At 42.6% G+C, this 23,735-nt stretch overlaps 1 protein-coding gene across 1 annotated transcript in view; it reads left to right on the top strand.

Moving 5' to 3' along the window:
• Positions 1 to 16,092, top strand: part of LOC145412506 (protein grainyhead-like) — an 841,526-nt gene extending 825,434 nt beyond the window's left edge. Inside the window, exons 13-19 of the mRNA XM_080282393.1 lie at positions 2,250 to 2,351; positions 7,405 to 7,584; positions 8,839 to 8,885; positions 11,309 to 11,611; positions 14,874 to 15,084; positions 15,359 to 15,423; positions 15,929 to 16,092. Of these exons, the coding sequence (XP_080138519.1) occupies positions 2,250 to 2,351; positions 7,405 to 7,584; positions 8,839 to 8,885; positions 11,309 to 11,611; positions 14,874 to 15,084; positions 15,359 to 15,423; positions 15,929 to 16,061 (1,041 nt within the window). The 3' untranslated portion in view covers positions 16,062 to 16,092. The remainder of the gene's footprint in view (positions 1 to 2,249; positions 2,352 to 7,404; positions 7,585 to 8,838; positions 8,886 to 11,308; positions 11,612 to 14,873; positions 15,085 to 15,358; positions 15,424 to 15,928) is intronic.
• The last annotated feature ends 7,643 nt before the right edge of the window (positions 16,093 to 23,735 follow it).

The following is a 23,735-nucleotide window of genomic DNA, read 5'->3' as shown; positions in this document are numbered from 1 at the left end:
AAGTTTTTATCGTGCCCTTCCCAATCAGCTGTTCTTGATCAGACCCCTCTTAAGATACACTAAGTATACTGTATATACAGTACCTCTTTTCCTTGATTTCTCACCTGGATATCTCTGCATTTTTTGAAGTTGTGCTGGTACTATCGCGTCATGTATTTACGTGACAGAAATCGTTCGGAAGGAAATTCTTGAGGGTCAGATTCAGTAATCCCCGTACTTATGCTCCTGGTACCTCATTTGGGAGCCGCGGTGGCATCATGGATACTTCGTTTGTCACCCGATCCGTATGTGCCTGTAATCTACGGCTCGTCACCTATATCGTATGTGACCTTAAGCTACAGCTCTACACCCTTCATATGTGCCCTTAATCTACGGCTGGACACTATTGTATATGCCCATAATGCACGGCTCGACATCTAAGCCTTGGCAGACACTATTTAAGTAATTAAATATTGTGCAATAAATAACGTTGGAGATTACTTGCTTTATCAACGTTAATTTTAGTTTGTAACACTGTATCGCACACTTAAAAAAATGTTACAGCGTAAGTTCTCACTCTCTGAAGACTGCAAGCCTGTAAGGGACCCTAGTGATGCGGTACCAAAGTATATAACCCCCTCCCCCTGTACTGACTTGCCCGTTCTCACTGTCTTCCTGGTGCAGGTCACAAGGAACTCCGTGTTTTATACCTACTGTGTTAAAATTCTCTAAACCCCAAGATTCAGCTTTAGTTCCTAGGTGGTGTTGTGTAAGTACTGTTTTTGCCTCCCCGCTCAACCGAAACTTCCCGACCTCCCCCCCCCCCACCCCCCGACTCCGCCTCTCACTGGTGTCGGCCCATGGCAAGAATAGGAAAACAGGTCACACGGAGGCTTCATTTTTTTACGCCCAATACAGACAAGAAAGTGAGCGCATGGGAGCAAATTTCTCTCTCTCTCTCTCATATATATATATATATATATATATATATATATATATATATATATATATATATATATATATATACTGTATACATACGAGTGTATACATAGATACAGTGTGTGTGTGTGTGTGTGTGTGTGTGTGTGTGTGTGTGTGTGTGTGTGTGTGTGTGTGTGTGTGGTCAAGATTTAAGATATTTGTTTTCCTTGGTTCAAGAAAGTCAGAACGCGGTCACTGTTTGCCGTGCCAACTTTCTCTGATAAAAAAGGTGATGTGGCAGGATTCGTAGTTGGCTTTTTTGAGACGCTGGCCTGGCTGCGTTTCTGCCTCGCTGTCTGCCTGCTTACTAATTATGAGCCAGACGAGAGAATGCAAAACCGAAACTTCTGGACCTGTTGCGAAATTGTTCTGCCATTTTTCTTCCCTGCTGCCTCCTGACGTGTAGATATTACCAATTTCTCAATAAGTTATGATTTTTTTTTTTTCACTTTGCACTACGTTCTGTAACTTTTTTCGTGTACAGTTTCGCCATAGATGACGTGATATTTTCCCCCAGAGAGCAGTCATATTCTTTTTTTTTCGCAGTTTTGGCGTAAATTAGTTTCAGTTTCATCGCACATTATCCCCCCCCCCCCCCGCCTCTTTGCTCTCTTACAGTGAGCCTTTGAATCCTGATGCTTTAATATATTCTGTGCCTGATTTGGGGCAACACATTTCGAGATGCTGTGTAATTTCTATGAGTATGAAGCCTCCCATCCTATACATAGATGGGAAGAAAGATCAGAATTATGATGATGATGATGATGATGATGATACTCCAATATTCATTGTACCCCTCTATCTAATGTGCCACTGTATCTGGCATGCCTGTGTATCTGACATGCTCCTATACCCAAATTGGCCTTACTGTATGTTTAACACGCCACTATAGCAGACGTGCACTTATATCAGGCATGACCCTTATATTTGACATGCCCTAGCTGTATATAAGACGTGTCCACCTTTATCACATATCTCTCCTCATCTGACATGCTTCCTTATCAGATTTGCCCCATCATATAAAACATGTCCCCATATCAGAAATGTCCCATATCATACATACCCCTTATCACACATGCCTCCTCATATTAGATCCCCCCCCCTCCATATGACTCATGTCTCCCGGTATCACACATGTCCTTCCATATCAAACATGCTTTCCCATATCACTCATGCCCCCCTTATCGCACATGCCCTCTTCACACGTGACCTGCCCTGTGTTCCTCTGAACCTGACATAAAAACAGATATCTGTGTGTGCCGCCCACTGACCAGGCCGTGTCCTTGCAGGGTCTGCCGCTGCACGTGCAGGTTGACACATACGAGGACCCCAGAGACGCAGCAACACTCGTCCACCGCGGCTACTGCCAGATCAAGGTCTTCTGCGACAAGGTTAGTACTTCTCTTCGCGCTCCCAGGGCACAGAATTTGGTGACATTCTTTTTATTTTATTCTTGCTACCCACTAGGCGAGTTTATTCCGGTGAAGGGAGGGGTTAAATGTACAGTGATACAGAAATATAGTTTGGCTAAGAAGAGTAATATCCACGTATGGATTTCGTGTTTTTTGAAAGGATATAACAATTTCTACCTGACTTGGAGAAACGACAGTTCTGCCCTCCATGTCGGGCAGAAACGGATGTGTCTTCTCTGTAAACATAATTTCCATATGTGAGTACATTATTTCCATCTGAGCAATTCACGGCACTATGAAATCAAGACATGTAGCTATGTCACTCGCTCTCTCCACTTTCTCAGTACACTGTAATAAGTCTAAACTGAAGCGGGATTTCCCTCTGGCATTACTTCCTAGATTTTTTTTGTGTGTGACTATATTGAGTACATTTCTAGCGATATTAAGCTTAGTGGAAGGTTGACTGGAAGAAATTCTACCTTCAGTGTACGATCTTATGAAAAGTAAAGTGAAGGTCTTCGTAGTCTGAGCTCTTTTTGTATCAGTGCAGTATTAACAGCGAACTATTTTTCACATAGAAATATAACCAGCCAGTGTTTATTCCCTTTTGTACACTCTCATGAAACTATATGAAAATGAACGGAAATTATTCAGGAAGCACTGTGTTCTCAGAAGTGCCCTGAATTTAGTAAAGTACCTTAAAGTGATAACACACTTAGAGAAAGATAACTCACACTCTTCACTCACGTATTAGTGAATGAAAGATTACACACAAGGCTACTAAAGCACAAGGCACTGCAAGGAAATATCATATGCATTTCGCACCTTAGCTTCTCATTCACCTAAAGATTTATCATTTCTTCACCTTGGCGATTGTAAGGTCTCGAATTTCATTTAACATAATTTGCGATTGCTGTGTGCATTTACGTCAGTAGTTTTAGCTTAGAAGATTAAACGGTTTCATTGTGGTGTCTCAGGCTGTATAAATTGTGCCTGTAGATACCATTAGAGCCCATAATATTCCCACAACTCTGATTTGATTTCACAGACTTGGGCAAAATGACAAGATAAAGTTTTTACGTCCAAGCTTGAGCAACTTTTTTTTCCTCTGTCAAATAGCTGGCAAGTTTAATCATTGGTATTCTGAGTTACGAACCAGCTAGAATTTTTTATTGGGAGGTAAAAACAATAAGAAATAATTGCCAGGAGACCAGTAAGATCAGGCTGCGATTTTTACCATTATCACCACTCCTTCGCTGCACCGTCACTGCACTCCGCTTCCCTGCTGCCATCACCACCATTACCACACCATCACTACCATAACTATTTCCCTTTATTGTTTTTTTAACTATGAAGTATACAACCACTTAAAATATGCCATTTCACCATTAGTTACACACATTTCCATCACCATCACTGCTGTAACTGCTTCCCTTTTTTCAGCTATGCAGTGTAGTCATGTTCCAGAAAAAAACTATTTCTTCATCAGTAGCATACTTTTCCCTCACCATCATTACCTTAATTGTTTTCTATTTTTCATCCATGCAAGGTACAGCTACTGTACTTCCCGAAGAACAGTACCATTTGACTATGATTAACAAATCCTTTCTTCGCCACTATCGTGTCACCCCATTCAACACCATCTCCTCTGCCACATAATATCTCATCATTGTCATCTCTTTATTATCTGAAGTGAACACAGTAAAGCCACTACCACCATCACCACAACCAACCACACCACCTCCATTCATCTCTAAACATCATTACTTAACCTTCACAGCCTTGGTTATTGGATTTGTTAAACCAGGCCTTACTTATCATCCACAAAATCCACCGCCATACCATAAAAGTTCCCTCACTAATACCAATGCTCTAGTCATGAATGAGACAGCCCAGACATGTATTCAGTATAGACAGTGGGTATTAGCTCCGACGTGGGATCATATGTAGGTGTGTGGCACGTAGGAGGACTGTACGACCCCAGGGAACTGACCATTAAATGTATGGCCAGAGCTAAGCACACTAAAAAAAAAAAAAAAAACTGAGGTAACCTTGACTCCATATCTCACTGTCTCTCTTCTCTGTTAATTTTGCAGTCATGATCAATGCCTTCTAACTCATCCTGTGTTGATGTGCATTCGAACCGCATGCTTTGTTGGGCAGTGTGTTCGTCTGTGCGTTGCCGAGGTGGGCTATTGTGCAGAAACATCTCTGGCTGCAGCTCACCTGTATATTACGACTGTACCTCACCCAACTCTTCCCCACCTGTCTTGTCACTATCATTTAGGCTTACCTCTTTAGTGCTGTGATGTCTTTTTATTAATATTTTCTTTACCACCAGATAGCATTATTCAGCATGAGATAAATGTACTGTAGTGAAGGGTTTAGAAGCTGTCTCCATTAGCCCTTTCACTCAGAGAGGTCTCCGTTTAAACATCGTCCATATGTAACAGAAATCAAACGTAAAAGAAAACCTCATCGTTTTGAAGATTATAAACCAGCAGTATTACATCTATTCTACTCTTACCACCACTTACACCACGTCTCTAGAATTACCCTTTTTTTTTTTTTATTCATTATTTAAACACCCAGACGATTTTTATTCAGTTAAGGAGAGACTTTTCAAGCTAGAAGTGTTGAATGTAGCCTTTACTAAGTATGAATACGAGAGTTCTTTCCTAGATTGAGTAAAATTATCTAGAAGCAACAGAAACATAAAATACACCATTCTTTCGGAAAAGTTAAACCATTTCCATCACCAACACTACCACAGCAGGCAAACCCACTTAATCAAAACTTCGCTAGTCTCTTTTTAAACATCAAAGAGATTATTCAGCATCCAGAGTATACTTTCTTCTCGGTCCCCATCTTTTCTGCCATAAACTCCACAACTGCTGCCATCTCCTCAAGCGCCACCGCCTCAACGCCTGTAAAAAGAGCACCCACAACACATAATTTGGTCGACAGTTTCAATTTCTCAACCAGCTTCATGGTGGTCTGGTTATGTTTTTTTTATTCAGTGTTTGCGTATATCTTGTGAAAATTTGAGAGTCATTCTGCTTCGTGTTATTAGCATCGAATTTTTAGACGCTGCAGAAAATGTGAATAGTAGAGAGAAACCTTTTTTCTTTCTTTTTCTTTTCTTTTTTCTATTTTTTTATTGTTTTCTATAGATAAGTAGGAAGCAGAGTTCATAAGCACAGCGGTATAGTTCAGGGCCTGTCTTCTTAAACTTTCCTGACCTTAAGTTTTGCTAAAGATTGTTTATCAGTTTTTATCTTCGCTCACACGTCTTCCAGACACTTAGCCAAACCAGAGTGGATGTTGCACTAGAAAAAAAAAAAAAACTAAACAAATTCACTGCATGGAACTTGTTTACCGTAAAGAATTTAAAATTTTGGGAGGGCATTCAGAGAGGATCTTAGCTATTATCACAGACTTTCCTTCGTCTTTTTTTCAATAATTTTCACTCAGATTTCAATATGAAGTAGTTGGTAGGTGTCCATGAGTGAGGGCAAACTTATATACAAGCAGTATCAATAACAGACTGCAGGGATCGTGTTGGTCATATGAGTGAAAACAAACGTATATGCAGTTAGTCTTACACCCAACTTATCCTTAGTCTGTAAATACGCAGTTTTATATCTAATTTAATCCTAAGAGAATTTACCTGGCCATTAACAACACCACAACCTGCGTTTGTATCATCACAAGTCGACTTCACCTGCGACCCGCTTCGCCCAGACTGCTTTCTTGACAGGCTTATCATTTTCAAGTCAGATTCAAACCAGAATCTCTGCCGTAACCTATCCCAATGTAACCAAACTAGCATCCCGTGCCTCGTTTCGATTTGGTGTCAACCTGCGTATCCATATTTGGAGTGACCTACCCTAACTTAGTTGATGTGAAGATTTTTTTCCCTGTCCACTCTCCACTGACTTTCACCAGAACAAACTCCTTTATTACCCAGTCTATTCTCATCATGCAGTAACCAATTAAAGCCTACGTGACCTACAGCAAACTACCTTCACTTGACCGACCCGGGAGAGCCAGTGATGCGTCTGTTAGCAAATCCATCTGGCAGTTAAAAGAACCCAAGATTGGCATTCTGGTTGATCATACTGGCAAACTCAGCTTCTTTCCTTTGTTCCTTGAATCATGAACTATAACGATTACTACGGGCCGTATTTTAGGGGAAGATTAACACTTAGAAAAAACTGAATGTCTCGCCAACTGAACCAGCACAACCCAGCCCAGTCAAACTTAACCTAACTAGAGCCAGATTAAGCTTAACCTTACTAACTCATCCCAACCCAATCCAGCTTCACCTTCGATAATCCAACTTAACCTGACCAAAACTAAACCGAACGAAGCCAAGCTAAACTTAAGGGAGGCAATTATGTGTCATGCCTCAAAATATGGTTTTCTCTGAAAAAGCGTTTAGAGAAAATGGCACACTTGAAGAATATAGTGGCAAATTATTATTTTTTTTAATAGCATTGGCATTTCCATGCACAGAAATATGCAGAATTATCACACCACCATATAAAAGAAGAATGACATATGACAATATATCACGGTGTGCAAGCTGCTTAAAAAAAAAAAAAAAAAAAAAAAAAAAAGAAGCTTATGAACAAAAAATAAATAAATAAATCATGGAGGAAAAAAATTACTGTATCGCTGTGAAAATGTATATAACAGTAACTATATCATGTCCTTCAGTAAAAAAAAAGTTTCTGCCAGACCGGATGATAATTAATCTGTCCTTCATGTCCCCCTTAACCTTACCCATCTCACCCCAGTTCAGCTATACCCATTCAAGTCAAACCAGACTCACTTCACCGTAACATAACCTCAGCCAATCAAACCAAGCGTAACCAAACGAAACCACACCAAATCCAACCTAATCAGGTTAAGCTAAACATAAGCTAACCTACCAAACCAAACCAAACCAAACCAAACCCAGTCGAACCCAGCGTATCCCAGTCTAACCTACTCCAACATAACCTGACCGAAACCATTTACCAAGCAGGGTGCGGAGAGAAAGACGCGGGACGAGGAGCGCCGTGCGGCTAAGAGACGAATGGCGGCCACGACACGCAAGAAGTACGAGGACCTGTACCACCTGCCCTGCGACCGCTCCGAGTTCTACTCCATGATGGACCTCACGAAGCCGCCCGTCCTCTTCACACCAGCTGAGGATCTCGACAAGGTAGTGTGGGGGTGGGGATGTGTGTGGAGGAGGGAAGGTAGTGTGGGGGTGTGGCTGTGGGGAGGAGAGGAACCTAGGTATGGGGTTGGAGATGGTAGGGGTGGATTGAGTAGGGGTGAGAGTGGGAGAAGGTAGTGTGCGGTGGGGAAGTGGGTGGAGGGAAGCGGAATTCTGCTGTATCCACATACCAGCATCATCACCAACATACTACAGTAGCCACTACAAGTTTGCCGCTGAACCGACACCTTTCCAAACATTCATTCTCTCTCTCTCTCTCTCTCTCTCTCTCTCTCTCTCTCTCTCTCTATCTATCTCTCTCTCTCTCTTTCCACACACAGAAAGTCTAAAAAAAAATAGTTCATGTAATATACTAGAAAACTGTGATACATGAAAAAAAAAAATGATTGACTGATAGGCCACTACTTTCCTTAGAGTTTTAATTATTTTTTGGTATTTTTTGTCACCACTTTCCTAAGAGTTTTATTTTTTTTTTCATTACTTTCCTAAGTTTTTTATTATTTTATGGTAGGCTATTTTTCGTCACTACTTTCCTAAGAGTTTTAATTATTGTTGTTTTTTCTTTTTCCTCTAGCTTTGCAGTGTTGATTGAATATTCCTCGCACGAGCCAACCATCTTCTTCCTTCATGTCTCACTCTCGTTAACCCAGTCAACTCAGGAACTTGTGTTTTTTTTTTTTTCCCCTGCTATTTTTACATTTAGCAGATTAGTTTATTTGGCTTAGCAGAGTACCCAAGATGTAAAAAGGTTAATGGAGGCTATATTCAACCCCTCCAGTTCGAAAAGTCTCTCGTAAGTTGAATAAAATAACTTGGAGATAGCATGGATAAAGTGTAATTGACGTCCTCTCTTTGAATGGTTGAAGCTCCCTTAGTCCCCAGATACCCATTGGCTCCACTTCACATAAAGCTTCTCATTTCAGACGATCCTCAAGCAGGCCTCACTTTCTCAGCGATTATCTCTGTTTCTCCTTCACTTTCCCACCGTATATCCCTCTCTTTCTACCTCACATTCCCTCCAAATACCCCTTTTTCTCCCCCACTTTCTCACCGAATGTCTCGCTGTACCTCACATTCACTCCAATTATTTCTCTTCTTCCTCATTTTCTTATCGACTGCCTCTCATTTTCCCTTACTTTCTTACCGAATATTTCTCTCTTTTTCTCTCATTTTCTCACCGAATGTCTCTCTGCCTCACTTTCTCACCAAGTATCTCTCTTTCTCTCCCACCCCCAGGTTCCCATGGAGCTACAGGGCTTCTACAGTCACGACTCAGAAAATGGGCAAGTATTCAGCTACACCCACCACCCTTTTACCATAGATTTCAAGCGTTGAGCCTGGGAAGAACACAGAAGCTCCCATGTAATCGAAAGTGTATAAATTCGTCGTTCCGTCCCATGCTAATCTTTGAAGCCTGTCAGTTTGTAACTTTAGAATAATGTAAAGTGTGACTAAGATTTCATCGGCTGCGTCTCATCCTCTTATAAAAAATCTTCGATGCTTTTCCTTGTTCCCTAATTTTATAAAGTACCGTAGATTCCAAAATATCAGATAATGTAACCACAGTGCGTTCCTTATTAAGACTGAGGTCAGGTACGGAAAAGCTACCCACCCACCCCTTTTGTACTTATCGTATGTGAAAACCACGATGAAGGTAACGAGTGTCTGTTCTTTCTGCCTTGCCACTAGACGCGCACTACGACGTGTCATGAAGGCTAACCACATCAGGTAGTCTGAAATTGCGATTAGAATTCTTAGTTTTAACAACATTTTTCTGAAATTCGTTCCTGCGACCCGTCCTTCCAGTGATTCTTGAAGTCTCGTTTTGTAGTAACTTAGATTTAACTTTCAGAATAATAATAATGTAACTAATTTGTTGCCATGTCCAGTCCTTCAAGCCTCGGACTGTGGTGTTATTGGTCGTTACTGCGCTGTATTTCCATCCTGTTTCGTCATCACTGCTGCCATCTTCACCCCAGTGGTAGTTGTGGCAATTGAAATGGTGGCAGCGAATACGGAGTCAGACTCTGATAGTGGTTTCGATAGAGAAATATATTTTCGTTGGCATAGAGGGGGTTTTGCGACGCCTTTGCATTTGTAATTTATTTTGCATATTACATATTCACATCCTCTTGTGTGTTATTTATCCAGAGTACAGTACTGAATATTGATGTTTTAAAAATCTAAATAACACACAAGAAAATCTTATGAAAAAGAAGTCGCCAAGGAAGAGTTGCAACGAGCTCCCCATGTCAACAAGAATGCGTTGTTGACTGCGAATGATGAGCTGGGTTCTTCTTTTGGCCCTAGAGTCATTTGGATGTGAACCCGGTGGACCGCACTCAACATTTCTCCCACCACGTTGCTGTCACCCCACCATCATCATCTCCCATCTTCCATAGTCTTATCACCTTTCATCACCATCACCACCATTTCCCCACTATTTTTCACTGCATTATCGCCACCAGTTCACCCCCACCACTCCACAGTCACCCATACCACCCCACAATCACTCACTCCACTTCCCCACCATAACCTTATCACCATCCCACCACCTACACCTCAGTCAAATCTGGCACTCGACTGTCCGTACCACAATTTTGAGTTCGCGATGAAATCCGTGTCACAAGCCAGTTTGCTTCAGTAGCATTAACTATTCAATTTTAGCGTTATATGAGGAGGAACGGATATATTTGGCTTTGAATATCTAGATGGATATACCCAGCTTTGAATAATCTACTTGTACTCAAAATGAGCACTTAACATTGTGTTCTTCCCTGAGCTCAACACAAGGGGTCAGTTAGCCTGATTAGGGAAAGTTCACAGCTCCTGGTTAGCGTAGAGTGATGGTTTATTCATGAGTACCACACTGTGTTCATATTCAGTCGCTCAATCTTCCCTCCTTCTTTTCTCTGTCCCCTCTCATAGCACCCGCATGTTGCATGTTAAGCACGTTGGCTGGATCCCTGCCTTCTCTGTCAGGCCAGCAGAGAGGTGGTCATGCAAGGGTAGACTCAGATATCCTATCATTGCAGCGAGTGGCAAATTAGTAATATTTTCATACTTCTGCCTGTGCTATGTTTAACTCACTATTAACTGTGTTGCTGTGAGATTTTAATGCTTAGAATGAACTTAATTAAAATAGGAATGCCCAAATACTTATTGTTTTGCTGTGAGCCAGGCAAAGGTAACCTAGCTTGGAATTGATGCTGAGACCATAATGTTAGCCCATGTGTGGATTGCTCTAGATGAGACGGGTGATGGCAGAAGCCAGTAGTCGCGCTGCCCCCGCCCCCTCCCACCCGCGTCCTCCATGCTCACCTCACCTTGCTGTCAATAACGTTCACGATGATTATCAGAAAATATAAATCAAATTATTAAAAATACATATTATTACACTGCAAGTCTCAGTAGAGTTATCAGTTTATGCCTTATATACTGTACTGATGTTTGGAATTGGCTTTTAAAAAGAGATCATTTGTTTATATTTGACCTGCTTTTAAAGTTGAAATTGTTACGCAGTGATTATACTCTTTCTTAAGAATGTTCAAACACTAGTTCTGAAGACGATTCCCAAGTAATCTTAAACTGCGGCCGTAGTGCAGTTGTGTTGATGCGAATGTTGATACTTAGTTGATCATGGTGAGCTTGGAGCAGAGCGGCGAGGCAGGGGAGGCGTCTGGTGACCTCTGTTCTACCCCCCCAGTGGCTGCAGTGTTGGCGTGGCCGGGGCTGTGGGAGTGGATTGCTCGCCCCCCTCCAAACTCTCCCCCCAGCACGGCTTCCCCACCACCCCAGGGCGCTGCATGTCCCCTCCTCCGCATAGCCTCGATCCCCCACCTCCACCTCCACCTCTCCCCCCGCCTCCAGCACCCTCTTCCACCATCCTCTCCACCACCACTACCATCACCCAATTAGCGCCCCTACAGGTTCCCCCGCCTACCGCCGTCTCGCCCAAAGCCAACAGCAGTAGCTACAAGTTCCACTACAGCTTCCCACAGCCCTATGGGTAAGACACTGGCTAGTCCACCCACACCGGCCCTTTCTGTGATGTCCTCGACCCATCCCGAGTTCCCACTCGTATCCATACCCATTGAGGGCCGTATTATAGTGGCATAGGAGGCTTCGTAACCTCTCTTCCTCAGTGATTTATTTTACATACTACACCGCAGTGTTCTTTTGTATGCTGTTTATATCGTCTGAACATCGACATAGTTTGCATCAAGAATGTGCAAGAGGATATTCGTATGTACTGCGCAGAATAATCGCTGAGGAAGAGATGCTACAAAATCTCCACAACCACACAGAATACGACCCAGATCCATACCTCCCCTTGTGTGATGTCCTCGACCCACCCGCATGTCCTCGTCTTCATACCTTTCCTCGCTGTGATGTTCTCGACCCACCTACGTGTAATCATCTTTTATACCTTTCCTTACTGTACTGTCCTCGACCCATCCTATTTTACCCTTGATTACCCACTCCGGTGCTTGCTGTGATGACCTCACCAAACTTTGTGTCCAGTTCTCCATCCACCTCTCAAACTTCACACAGATGCTCCCGGACCGTATGCTCATCGGCTAGGTTAAGGAGGCTTTCTAAGACTTTTTAATTAACAGTTTATCTTTATAAGCCTGACAGTTTGCATAAATGTCATTGGCGAGAATATTAACGTGCCACATGAAGAAGTAAACTTGGTAAAGAAGAGGTACCAGTAAGCTTCCAAAACTGACGCATGGACTCTAGATTCATTCCATGCCACCCCCCAATCATAGCCATGACATTAATTCCTGCCCTCACCTAAGTGGTGTCCTCTGTCCATCTAGGCCCTTCATGTCCAGACAAACAGCATTAGCCCAAATTTTCTTTGTGTCTTCTACCAATCCTTTATCAGTTAATCCCTCCTTTACTGTGTTGTCCTTGACTCGTCGACAATGACATCAGTCTCAACCTTCTCCTTGGTGCCTTCTCTCCATCCTGTGCTCCTCACGTTCACACCCTCGAAATTAATTCTTTTATGCTCTCTGTGTTTTCTACCTATCCTCTGCCATTTTCTTCCGCTCCACTTTTACTATATTGTCCTTGACCCGTTCCAGTGTGTTGGGTGCTATTGTCTCATCGTGTCAGTTCCTCCCCAGCCATTCTGTGCGTCCTGGACCCACGCACGCACGCTTTCCGAGATGGACCCAGTTCACATTCCCTCGTCTTATATCTCTGCCTTGGCACATCTTCAGCCTCATCATAACTTATACATCTCTGACTTTATAACACTTCCTTTCTTACTCTAAACACATATCTTTGCATATTTCTTACCTCACGACTTTGTTTACTTCCATTCTTATCCTAAGTGTGTATATCTCTTGACTTTGTACATTTCCAACCTGATTCGCTCCTTTTTTGGCCACTGTCCCCGACCTTCCCACACCCACAACGACGCTCCTCTCACTGGGGAAGCCACATCACCAGTTCATATTCACTCTGGCCTCGCCCATAGCACATGAACAGGAATAACCCAAGGCGATTCCTTCATCCGCCTCCGTGTGAGGCAGGATCGTATTCCAAGTGGTAGGAGATAACGTAGCACCTCTTTATTGTCGATTTATTCTGCACATTACAACACAACATCCTCTTGTGTGATATTGATGCAAATTGTGTCCATATTAAAACGATAAAATCACATACGAGAGAAGTTTAAGGTGTAATAACACAAAACTCTAATGAAGAGGATCTGCGATACCTCCTATGTCACCTAGAACACGAAACCTTGATGCAGCAAAACCCACACTGCCTGAGTCTAACCCACAACCCCGCCTCGTGTGGCCTCAGCAGTAACAGGAATAAAGCAACCTGCCATAGCTGCTTTAGATTTGGCCTCACTTCAGCGTCTGTCTTTTCACTTTTTCTTTGGCCATGACAGGAGACGAATGCTTCCCCTTCAGACACCGACTTTTCTTCTTTTCTTGACTGTGTTTAGTTCATCCACATACTGTAGATTCTTATGGGCAATAATAATAAGGAATTTCTTGTGTTTGCGATCAGAAGCCTTCTCGCCCTGTACTTCCATGATGGTAGATTCAAGGAACAGTGTCCCTGTACTATTTATGCACCACAGAATATTAGTAAGCTGTATTATTTAATTTTATATACACAATTGGTTTATGAACGCAGACATTAAATTTATCTGAAATTAAGCAAAAGGTACATTTCACCAGACTCGGAAGAAAATTGCACACCGTTCCTTGTACCAGGTAACTTTTTTTTTTTTTTTTTTTTTTTAATTGATGTACGTACAGTACATAGTAGCCGCCAAACTGAACTGTTCTTATTGGCTATATATAATATATCTGTTCATTTCACATGTTTCTTCATCTTCCCACGCTGCCTGTATCATTCCTATAGAATTTTTTAGAAATACTTATTTTCTTCACGACATCCACATCTGCTGTGTGCCATGATAGTTTTCTTTGTAGGAAAACAATAAACAACTCTTCTTGACATTCATTGTTCCTCTCTCTATGCCTCCATCAGCTGTCTCTCTGGAAGCTGAGGTAAGTTACACTTCAAAATCTAAGCATGCCGGAAGACACATATCTGTAGTGTTCGTTTTCATTGCACTGTAGCTTAAGGATGGCGTGGTACTGTCCAGATAGTGGTAGAGCATACATACATCCGCATAAAAATACATGTAGCGGTAGATACAGCTGAGATACAGTTTACACCATGTACTGTAAATGTTGTGCTGACGGAACCACCAGCTTCCCTCAGCGTTACCGTCACATCATGTCCGGCTCAACGGGTCTGCCCGGCCACTCAGGTCAACCTTATAGTCTCCATGATGTCAGTGTCAACTGTCTGTGAAAGTTCTCAGCCTTTGTCCTGTATTATTCATTCATGCATTTTGGTGTATTTACAAATGACTACAATATATATATATATATATATAAAGTGTGTGTGTTTGTGGTACCGGTATATTATCATATTCTGGGTGTGATAATTTTGTATGTTCTCTTCAAAAATCATGATGTTTAATTGCTTGGTTTCTAGTCAGCCTGATTAGTACACAGTATGTCAGAAATATTTTCACTTTTGTGTGCTCATTGCCCGAGTTTTAACATAATCTAACATTGCATTTCCATTAGATGAAGTAGTATATTCTCATCTGAGAATGTCAGTGATCAGAAGGGTAGGTTACATGTCCCAGGAAGAGCGGGACTGTGACCCCTCCTCTCCTTCGTGACCTACTCCCCTTGACCTGGCCCTTCCCTCCGCAGAGACGCCCCCAGGAAGGAGCTGTGTGGTGCCGGCCTCCCCAACGGGTCAATGGACAGCCCAATGACGGACGTATTCTCTCACGTGTCCAAGAGATCGCGCCTGACGCCCCCCTTGACGGAGCGGCTGATGCTGTACGTGAGGCAGGACGGTGAGGATGTCTACACCCCACTGCACCTCGTACCGCCCAGCACCGTCGGTCTGCGCACTGCGGTCAGTATCACTCTCTCAGTCTTGCCTTCAATCGCTGTCTCTCTCTCTCTCTCTCTCTCTCTCTCTCTCTCTCTCTCTCTCATTGGTACTTTAGCTTCAGTTATCGGTCTTATTATAATTTTTACTATATAGTATTTTTCTTGTTCTTATAACAGACTTCAACCTATTAAATCTTGTAGCCCTCCAAATTTTTGTGCTTCTCAGTTTTAAAGTACACATCGTTATATTACTTTTAGTCTACCCTGTTCACCAATCAACTTTCCTCTATCCGCAGATTGAAGAAAAGTACAAAATCCCGACACAGACTATCAAAAACATATACCGGAAAAACAAAGTAGGGTGAGTGTTCTTCATTCCTTTGTGCATATAACTTTTTGGAATACGGTTTGTCTATATAGCTAGTTTACCAGGGAAGAGATAGAAGCATAAAATAAGGTTGTTGCGAACTGTTGCCTTTGGTGTACTGTTTTACTTTAGCAAAAATAAATTATAATGAACAGCTATGCAACAGTTCTTTTTAGTTCTGACCAGAATTTATGCATAGATCTTACATAAAGTGCTGCGTAATTTAAATTTTGTTTGGGTTTGTTATTTTACACCCCTTCACTTTCATTACGTTTTTTAGTTTAATTTTTGGTATCTGCAGTTTATTTTATCGAACTTTGGAAAGACTTTAGAACCGCTGGGATTATTAACTACTTCCATACCCCAGGACTTGTAAGGTGTATAAAATCATCAGGAGGTGGCAAGAATAAACTGATGAAAAATGCCACCATATTCAAGAGGTTGAGAGCTTGTGCAATGCCCTTAACCTGTAATTTGATGCTGAGGTTTTTGTCCCCAGCGTGATGGCCAAAGTGGACGATGAGATGCTGCGCCACTACTGCAACGAGGACCTCTTTCTCATTGAAGTCCAGCACCGTGATGGCGACAGCTACGACCTCACGCTTATAGAACTCTCAGGCGTTGAACACTGAGCCCCTCCTACCCCCCACTCCACACTCTCAGCCCTCCACTCACTCACCACCTACTCAATCCTGCCAGCCGAAGCAAGCATGAGGACCTGAGTGGGGAGAAGAATACTGCCGGGTGTCTAGGATGTTGTCGAGCCACTCGGGTTTTCATTTCTCCCACCCTCATGCTGACCCTCTTGAGTGGTTTCTTCCCGTGTCAAAGATCATGGAAACAGAATGTGTTTGACGAGACCAGTCCATTAAAATATGATATAAAGAACTAAAATGAAGCTGAAGTTCTACAGCTTAATTCAAAGGTCTTAAAATTGCCGCAAGAGGGTTGTACAATATTCCACTTGTAGGTTGTTGCTTGTAAATCCAAGCTTTAGGGTTAAGTCTCACCAATACTGCTGGTCCAGGTAGCAGGTGACCTGATGTGAAGGCGTAACATAAGGTAGTGTTACGACCCCATGTAACACACACACACACACACACACACACACACACACACACAGTACCTCATGGGAAGTCACTGGAAGATCTGACATTTATTAGCCTTAATAAAAATCAAATTTATCATAAGCCATCAGTAAGACGTAGGTGTAATACAGTTTACAGGGTATCTAATGCCTTATCAACTTAAGATGATATTATATGTTGAAAATGCACTCACAGAAGTTTACATGACCAGTGTGTAATATTAAGTGTATATGAAAGTGTCGTTCATTCACTCTGTACTGTTTGTCCACGTAGGTTTACTGGCCCTAGACAGTGAGTGACAACGTTGCAGGAGTTGATCGCTGATCTCTAATAACCAAGGGTTGCACGATGTACTGTGTACAGATATTATCTGAGTTTCAACTGTTGATTCACACAAGCAACTTCACGGTCAACGTGCCCGCATAACGTTATACTAAGCCACTCTTCTTGCCAACGTGTCCCTTTATTATTTTTATGTATCTTCCACGACAGTGCCATAAAGAAGAACGATGACTTCTCTCAGCATCGTTTCTGACACGAATTAGGAGTACTCAGTGGTTTCTGTCCTCAGACTCGGTGTTAAGCTCTTGACCCGGGACACAGAGCTGGGGAGTACCCACACCGTGGCCTCCTCACACATTCTCTCTCGTATGCCAAATGCTTCTCCTCTATTTGTTGTACCTTAGGGCCTCATTTAGATATTATTATTTTCATATCATTTAAACTGTCGACAAAAAGTTCCGTAATTAATGGGTAAGGGTTTGCTGGAAAAAAGTCAGTTTTGTGACAGTATAAAGCATCAATCGCTGTTAACTTGCAAAGGCAGTCGTGATCTTGGCAAAAATATATCATCACTGACCTCAATAGCACTGCCAGCAGATACGACAGTGACTGCCCCTCCCATTGTCACTGTCACCCAACCACCACAAGGCGCCTTTCTGCATTACCACCTCTCCAACCACTCTCCACCATCTGCAGCAACCCTCCCATCCATCACCTGCCAACAACTGTCCTCCCTTTCACCACCTTTCACAGTCTCAGCAGCCCTCCTCCCCCCCCCCCCTCCCTTACCATCTGCCAGCAACTGCTCCTTCCATCTGTCAGCAACTCTCTTCTTCTCAGTCACTTGTCAGCAGCAACATCTCCACCACCTGCCAGCAACCCTTCTCCCCTTGCCCACCACCTGTCAGCAACCCTCCCCCCCTCCATCACCTGTCAGGAACCCCCTCCCCACCACCACTTGTCAGCAACCCTCCTTCCCACCAGCACCACCACCTGTCAGCAACCCTCCTTCCCATGGTCACCTTTCTGCAACCTTCCTCCCCTCCGCCCCTTGTCAGCAATCCTCCTCCCGTCCGCCACCTGTCAGCAACCGCACTCTGCACTACTTGTCAGCAGCCCTGACCCATGGCAGCACATACCAGCTGTCAGCATCTCTTTCACTTCATTCCATTAGGTTTACGTCAGTGTTATCAGTATGTGTTTCCAAATAGTAAATTCGTAAGAAAAAATTATGCATAGCTGAAAGCTAATTTATATAAACTTTACCTTCGAAAATGTTGTTTTCATAATAAAAGACTGTAGTATTAGTGCATAAGTAAGGCTAGGTTAGGCTTACTACTCGCTTTTCTTTATTCCGGCATTCCACTTTACTAACTTACTAGCCCACTCAAGCCGGTGACGTCATTTGTTGGTTTTATTCTCCCATCCTCCAGTTGGACTTACTTGGGGGAGATTTATTATGAAGGGATTAGTGAAGAATATATCTAATCCTCTCTGCCCCCCACCCCCCAGTTCGAACAATCTCATCCATACTGAATAAAATCGTCTGGAGGTAGCGAGAATGAAATATAGAACACATCATCGGAGTGAAGTGGCTAGACTTGACCCGAGGGACCAGAGATATCCACGGGGGCTTGTGTCATTTACCTGTTGTACAAGAAAGTGAAAAAGGAAATCCATCCAAGTTTTAATTTTTCTAATGTTAGTTAATAAAAGTTTGTATGATACACAAAATAGGCTTAAATAATATGTAAATATGAAAATTGCTTTAATTATTTGTGTTTTTAGCATAATATATATCATTACCTTTTAAGATTGCGTGTGTGAAAGCGAGTGACGGTGATTTCATTGTTGAGGATCTTTGTTGCTATAGTTTTGTAAGAAGAGGACTATATTAGTGTATTAACGAGACTGCGGCCGGGCCCCTCCTTCCCCTTGCCTCTCGCTTCCCCTGCCGGGACCGGATTCACAAACAGACTTACAACCAGCTCCCTCCGGTAACTCGCTGTGATTTGCAGGAAGAACTTGAGACATGGAATGTTTCTACTCTCTCATTTTTTTTTTTTTTTTTTTTTTTTTTTTTTTCCTTACAGAGCAAAAATGAAGGAAGATTATTTCCTCTCGAAACTTCGATTCTGATCTACATGAAAAGCAAGAGACATGGAAAGTGTCTTATATCTCCTTATAAAATAGAAAGTAGATCTGATAATTTTCTCTCTCATAACTTTTTTCTTTTGAAGATTCTTAGCAGTGAGAATTTTCCCCATCGTTACTCAAATTTTCATTAGCAGGAGGAAAGAACAAGGGTGGGAAAATTCTAAACTCACTTTTTCCCTCTACCAAACTTTCCAAGCTACAAGACGGATCTGATCGTAAGTTTGTTAGTTCATCCGGGCCCCGACCATCCTGACCACCCGCACCACTACACCCTTTCCCTGGTGGTATAGTCTGGGACAAAAGTTTACCCATTATTTCACGACTTCTGCTTCTCACTTTCCTCTTATGGCTAATAGCCTTACACTGAGAGATGTTTTGGTGTGATTCTCAACCCATAGATAATTCCCTTTAATATGATGCGTCAAGGAGGAAGTGAAGGACATACCCTAAGTGTGTAGACGTAGTGGAAGAGTAAGCGAACTTTTGTCCCTGAGTGTACAAACTCTACTGTAGTCGCCCACACCATGGGCGGAGCTGGGAAATAGCTATTTAGGAGCTAACAGGACGTATGTATGTTTTCATTCTTCGAAAATGTCTTTTACCAAACCATCCTCCTATCAGCGTTATCCGTGCTCCATTATTTTTCTTTACTGAGTTCACTGAGCCCACAATAATTATCCTGGATCCGTCCCTATTACCGAAAGCGAACCATACACATCAGAGGCTCAAACCTGTATCAGAAGTTCAAGATAGCCTCGGTAAGGTCACTCAGGTGTTTTTTTTTTCTGACTGACCCTTTAATGCTCCAAGGTCATTGTCACAAAATAAAAAAGAAAAGAAAAAACATGGGAAACTTGAAGATCTGATGAAAGGCTTGAACCTGAGTGTGTTGGTCCTTCAGTGGGCAGCTGCACCTATACGACACCATTGCATCCTGGCGACCTGAAATCTCTATCAGTTGTTCAGTCTCGTATTTCTTATGTTAAAATGTTGGATGACTGATGCTCTAATCTGGATGTAAATCAGTCCGCATGATACCGCTGTTGTGGCATTGTAATTGATACCCGTGTTGGTTTTGGATTAAGGGAAATAATTGGAATACTTATGACTGAAGCGAAAAGCCAGAACTGCGATGGTCGGCCCAAGTCTTGTCATACATATTTATAACTGTAAGTGAACCTTTTGTCAGCTCTCTCATATCTTATACAGTGGTTACAATTTTCTACATGGTTTGTAGTAAGTGAAAACGTGTGAATAGCCTTCTACTGTATATGTACGTACATGTTAGGAAGTTTCAGAGACGATTTCCATATATAACTGTAAAAGAAAAAGCGGTTGCCTTCCCGCCCTCAAACTTAACCTTCCATCAGATGTGTCAGCTTTCTAACTTCCCTAACACAGCCTTTCCTGTGAGCAAAACTTAGATTGTTAGAATAAATCATGTTGTAAATGGACTCAGGAAAGTAGTTTGGTTTTACAAGCAGACTGTCCTGGGTATCCAAGGTGTATGGATCTAACCTGCCTTGCCACTCTCCCACGTTGGCCCGTGAGCTCAGTCTCAGCACTGTGGGGTGTCTTATGCTCAAATAATACGATGCTCTGATTTGTTATCTGATCTGTTAATTTAACCTTTTGAGGATGTTTACCTGGTAAAGCATTATCGTCTGGCTTTCATTTTTTGATGTATGCAAAGCAAACTGCTGTAAGGTTGTACTTAAGTATTCCAGCGTCAGTAACATCCCAGCACCCTACTGCCAGCTGGGAAAGAATCTTTGCTCCCTCCAACCTGTAGTCAGTCATAGCTAGCTAGCTGAATGAAACGCTGACATAGAAAACATAACTAAAGTATCGTGACATGTCTGCCAAATGGTCTTGGCTTGTTGGAGGAATTCTCTAGAAAGTTGTGTCTGTTAGTTGTAGTGAGAGGCGGGTGGCGAGGCACTCTGTGCAGTGTCTTGTGTTGCTTCTTTTTGTTTGGGGAGGTGTGGCCATCTTCCCAAGTTCTCTAAGTGTCAACAGTGAAAGTAGTTGTATATACATTGTGCTCTCAAGTCTGAGCAGTTAATTTCAGTCTCATGTGTTCGCTTACTTTGTCCACCATAGTACTAATAAGTAACATAGTGCCAATATATCCACATGGCCGATGTCTGGCCGGGTCTGCCTTAATGTAAGCCAAACTTATTGTATGTGTATGGGTCTCTGTGTATCCTCCCTGACACGTAATGCTCTACCCGGTGTAAGACTACGTCATGTAAGTACAATGTGGGAGTCTCAGTTTCCAGCACTCGTGACTTGGGTATTCATGGCGGGACTGGAGTGCAGTCTGGTACAGGCACCAATACTGCGAACTCACAACCTTGTATTCATAATGTATCCTAATACCACAGCTCGAAAAGTTTCATTGTTTTAAGAGAATTTATCGAGAGTCATTTTTATGGTAACTATAGCATGATTATTTGGCAGTCATATTTTTTTATCTTTGATGGTATTTTTAATTGATTTTTTTTTATGAACGGATAAATCGTCTGTTTCAGAAGCCATCAAATGAATTTCTAGACATGGATCCTAATGGTATCCTGTCACTTGTTTTTATTTACAATATTGGCTTCTTATACCACAGTGCTGGTGACAGGACCTCCCTTCCCACCACCCGGTTGTGATTCCCAGTGTTCCATTGAAAACACTAGTTGGGGAGGATTAGGTATAAAAACAAGTAGGGGCCTTATTTATTGTACTAGAAGAGATCAGTCCGCACATTAATGGCAAGTCAGTAGTAGAATCACTGAGGAACTGGGAAAAAGGGCAAATTGACATGCAGACGTTCCCGATGCTTTAGCGTGAAGAGAGAAACGTGGGTGGTCTCATGTGTTCAGTTGGCCTGGTTCAGTAGTTGTACGTCCCCCAAATGATGTTGAAGAGGATCTCATGTTGCTGTTGATCTTACCAGATATATGTAGAATAATGTATTGTTATTTTCATTTTCATATTTTTGTATTAATACCTGATGTAATCAGTAAATTTGTATCAGTCGGTTAAAACCTACTCGAAGGAGCTCTACTCACCAGAGTATTGGCCGATTATTCTGTGTGAGGATCTTTACACGGCAACTGTGAGAGCATCAGCAGGATGGTTGAAGTGGTGGTTCGTGCCACTAAGCCACTCATGTGCTGGTTGACTCCGACACGCAGCTCCCCGCGGGCTGGTCCTCTCCAAGGGCCACCTGCCCTCACCTGCCCTAGGCTTGTCCTCCCATCTCTAAGGCACAGTGTTGTACAGAAATATGAGTAAAAGTATGGCAGACATGTGATTTTTTATAACCTTACTGATGATCTGATTTATCAAGTAAAGACTGATGGTAGGTGGTGGCGACCATCATCCACTCACTTGATGTAGTACTGCCAACTTTTTTCTTCATCTTTATAATTCATTTTTCAGCGTCTGCCCTCCCCTCCTCCAATTCGTCCCATCCTTCCTGTAACTTTTTATTTTTCTTTCTGCTTAGGTGGCTCTATACTGAGTGACAAGCCTAATGATTTCCTGTAACCCAGGAAACCATTTACAGCGCTGGGTGGTTACCATATAACCAAATAACGAGGTGATGTCGAGCCTACTATTTTGGCCCTGATAACTGGATGGAGGCACAAATGTGGTGTCCATCCGGGAACCAAACCTCCATACTCATCCCCGGAGCTCGTTGTGATGAGGTGCATGACTACCACAATGTAACATCAGATAGCTAAACGGAACGGCCTTGCAGGCTTAGTTGCTTGCCTGCGGTTGATGGGTCTGCGTGGCCAGACAGTTCGTGGTTACTCAACAACTAGATAAACACTAAAAACGAGGAAAAGAATGTCTTTTAATGAGTCAGGGGCGACATTTTTCCTGCCTACAAAATTGCTTGTAAGTCAGACTCGTGTTTTGGTGAAATACAAGGAAGGAACTTTAGCTTTTCATTATATTATGTCGTCTGCTGACAAGCTACCCCAGAATTACATTGCATTGCGTTCTTCATTATTTCATATCTTACAATAACTATCTTTGAACCTATATAATTTTAGTCCTTGTTTGCACACTTATTGAAGGTGTGGGCGTGTGCCAGCCTGTGGTTACAAGGAGACATCACACTCGGTGGCATTGCAAGAATGGGAAGCTGGATGACCGAGGCCAGCCATAAAATGTTACCACTGTCCCAAAATTCGGCGGGAATAGCCAATTCCCCTATCGCGGTAAACTGTTGTCCTTGAATCGCCAGTTATCCTGGCTTGATTATCCCTTCGTCACTTCATGTATCTTACGCCCCTAGTCACATCCTCCACCCCCATTCCCACCACTCCATTTTCACCTTTCCTCCACCCCTCCACTCCAGACGTTCCTCTGTCCCCCTCATCGCAACAGTTTTATCCCTCCTTTTGAAACTTCCGTCCTTCTTTTACATTTCGTTTGGTTATCTTGGTTGCCTGGGGACGTATTTTCAGCTTTCAATTCACCCGCCATTCTAAAATCATCCGTTCTTACCTTTCCTCCGCACATTCTCTCGTAACTTTCCTCTATCCAATCTCTCAGAAATTTCTTCCATTCCTCCCTCGTTTCCTCCATTCATAGCCTTCCTTCCTTCCTCCCTCCCTGACATTTTCATTGGTTGCGTTGAATACATCACCGCCGCAACCACCACCACCCCCACCAACACCACCTGATGCCGCGTTTCATCTCACTAACGTCTCCGCTGTATCACCTACTGGTTACCTTCGTGGTTTTTCTGCCATTCCAAACCTTTGACTG

The sequence above is a fragment of the Coenobita brevimanus genome, chromosome 93 (assembly GCF_032717465.1).
Source record: "Coenobita brevimanus isolate Jiangsu-jjx chromosome 93, ASM3271746v2, whole genome shotgun sequence".
NCBI lineage: Eukaryota > Metazoa > Arthropoda > Malacostraca > Decapoda > Coenobitidae > Coenobita > Coenobita brevimanus.
Note: the sequence above shows the minus strand (reverse complement) of the source record. Positions and strands in the feature narration are given on the sequence as shown.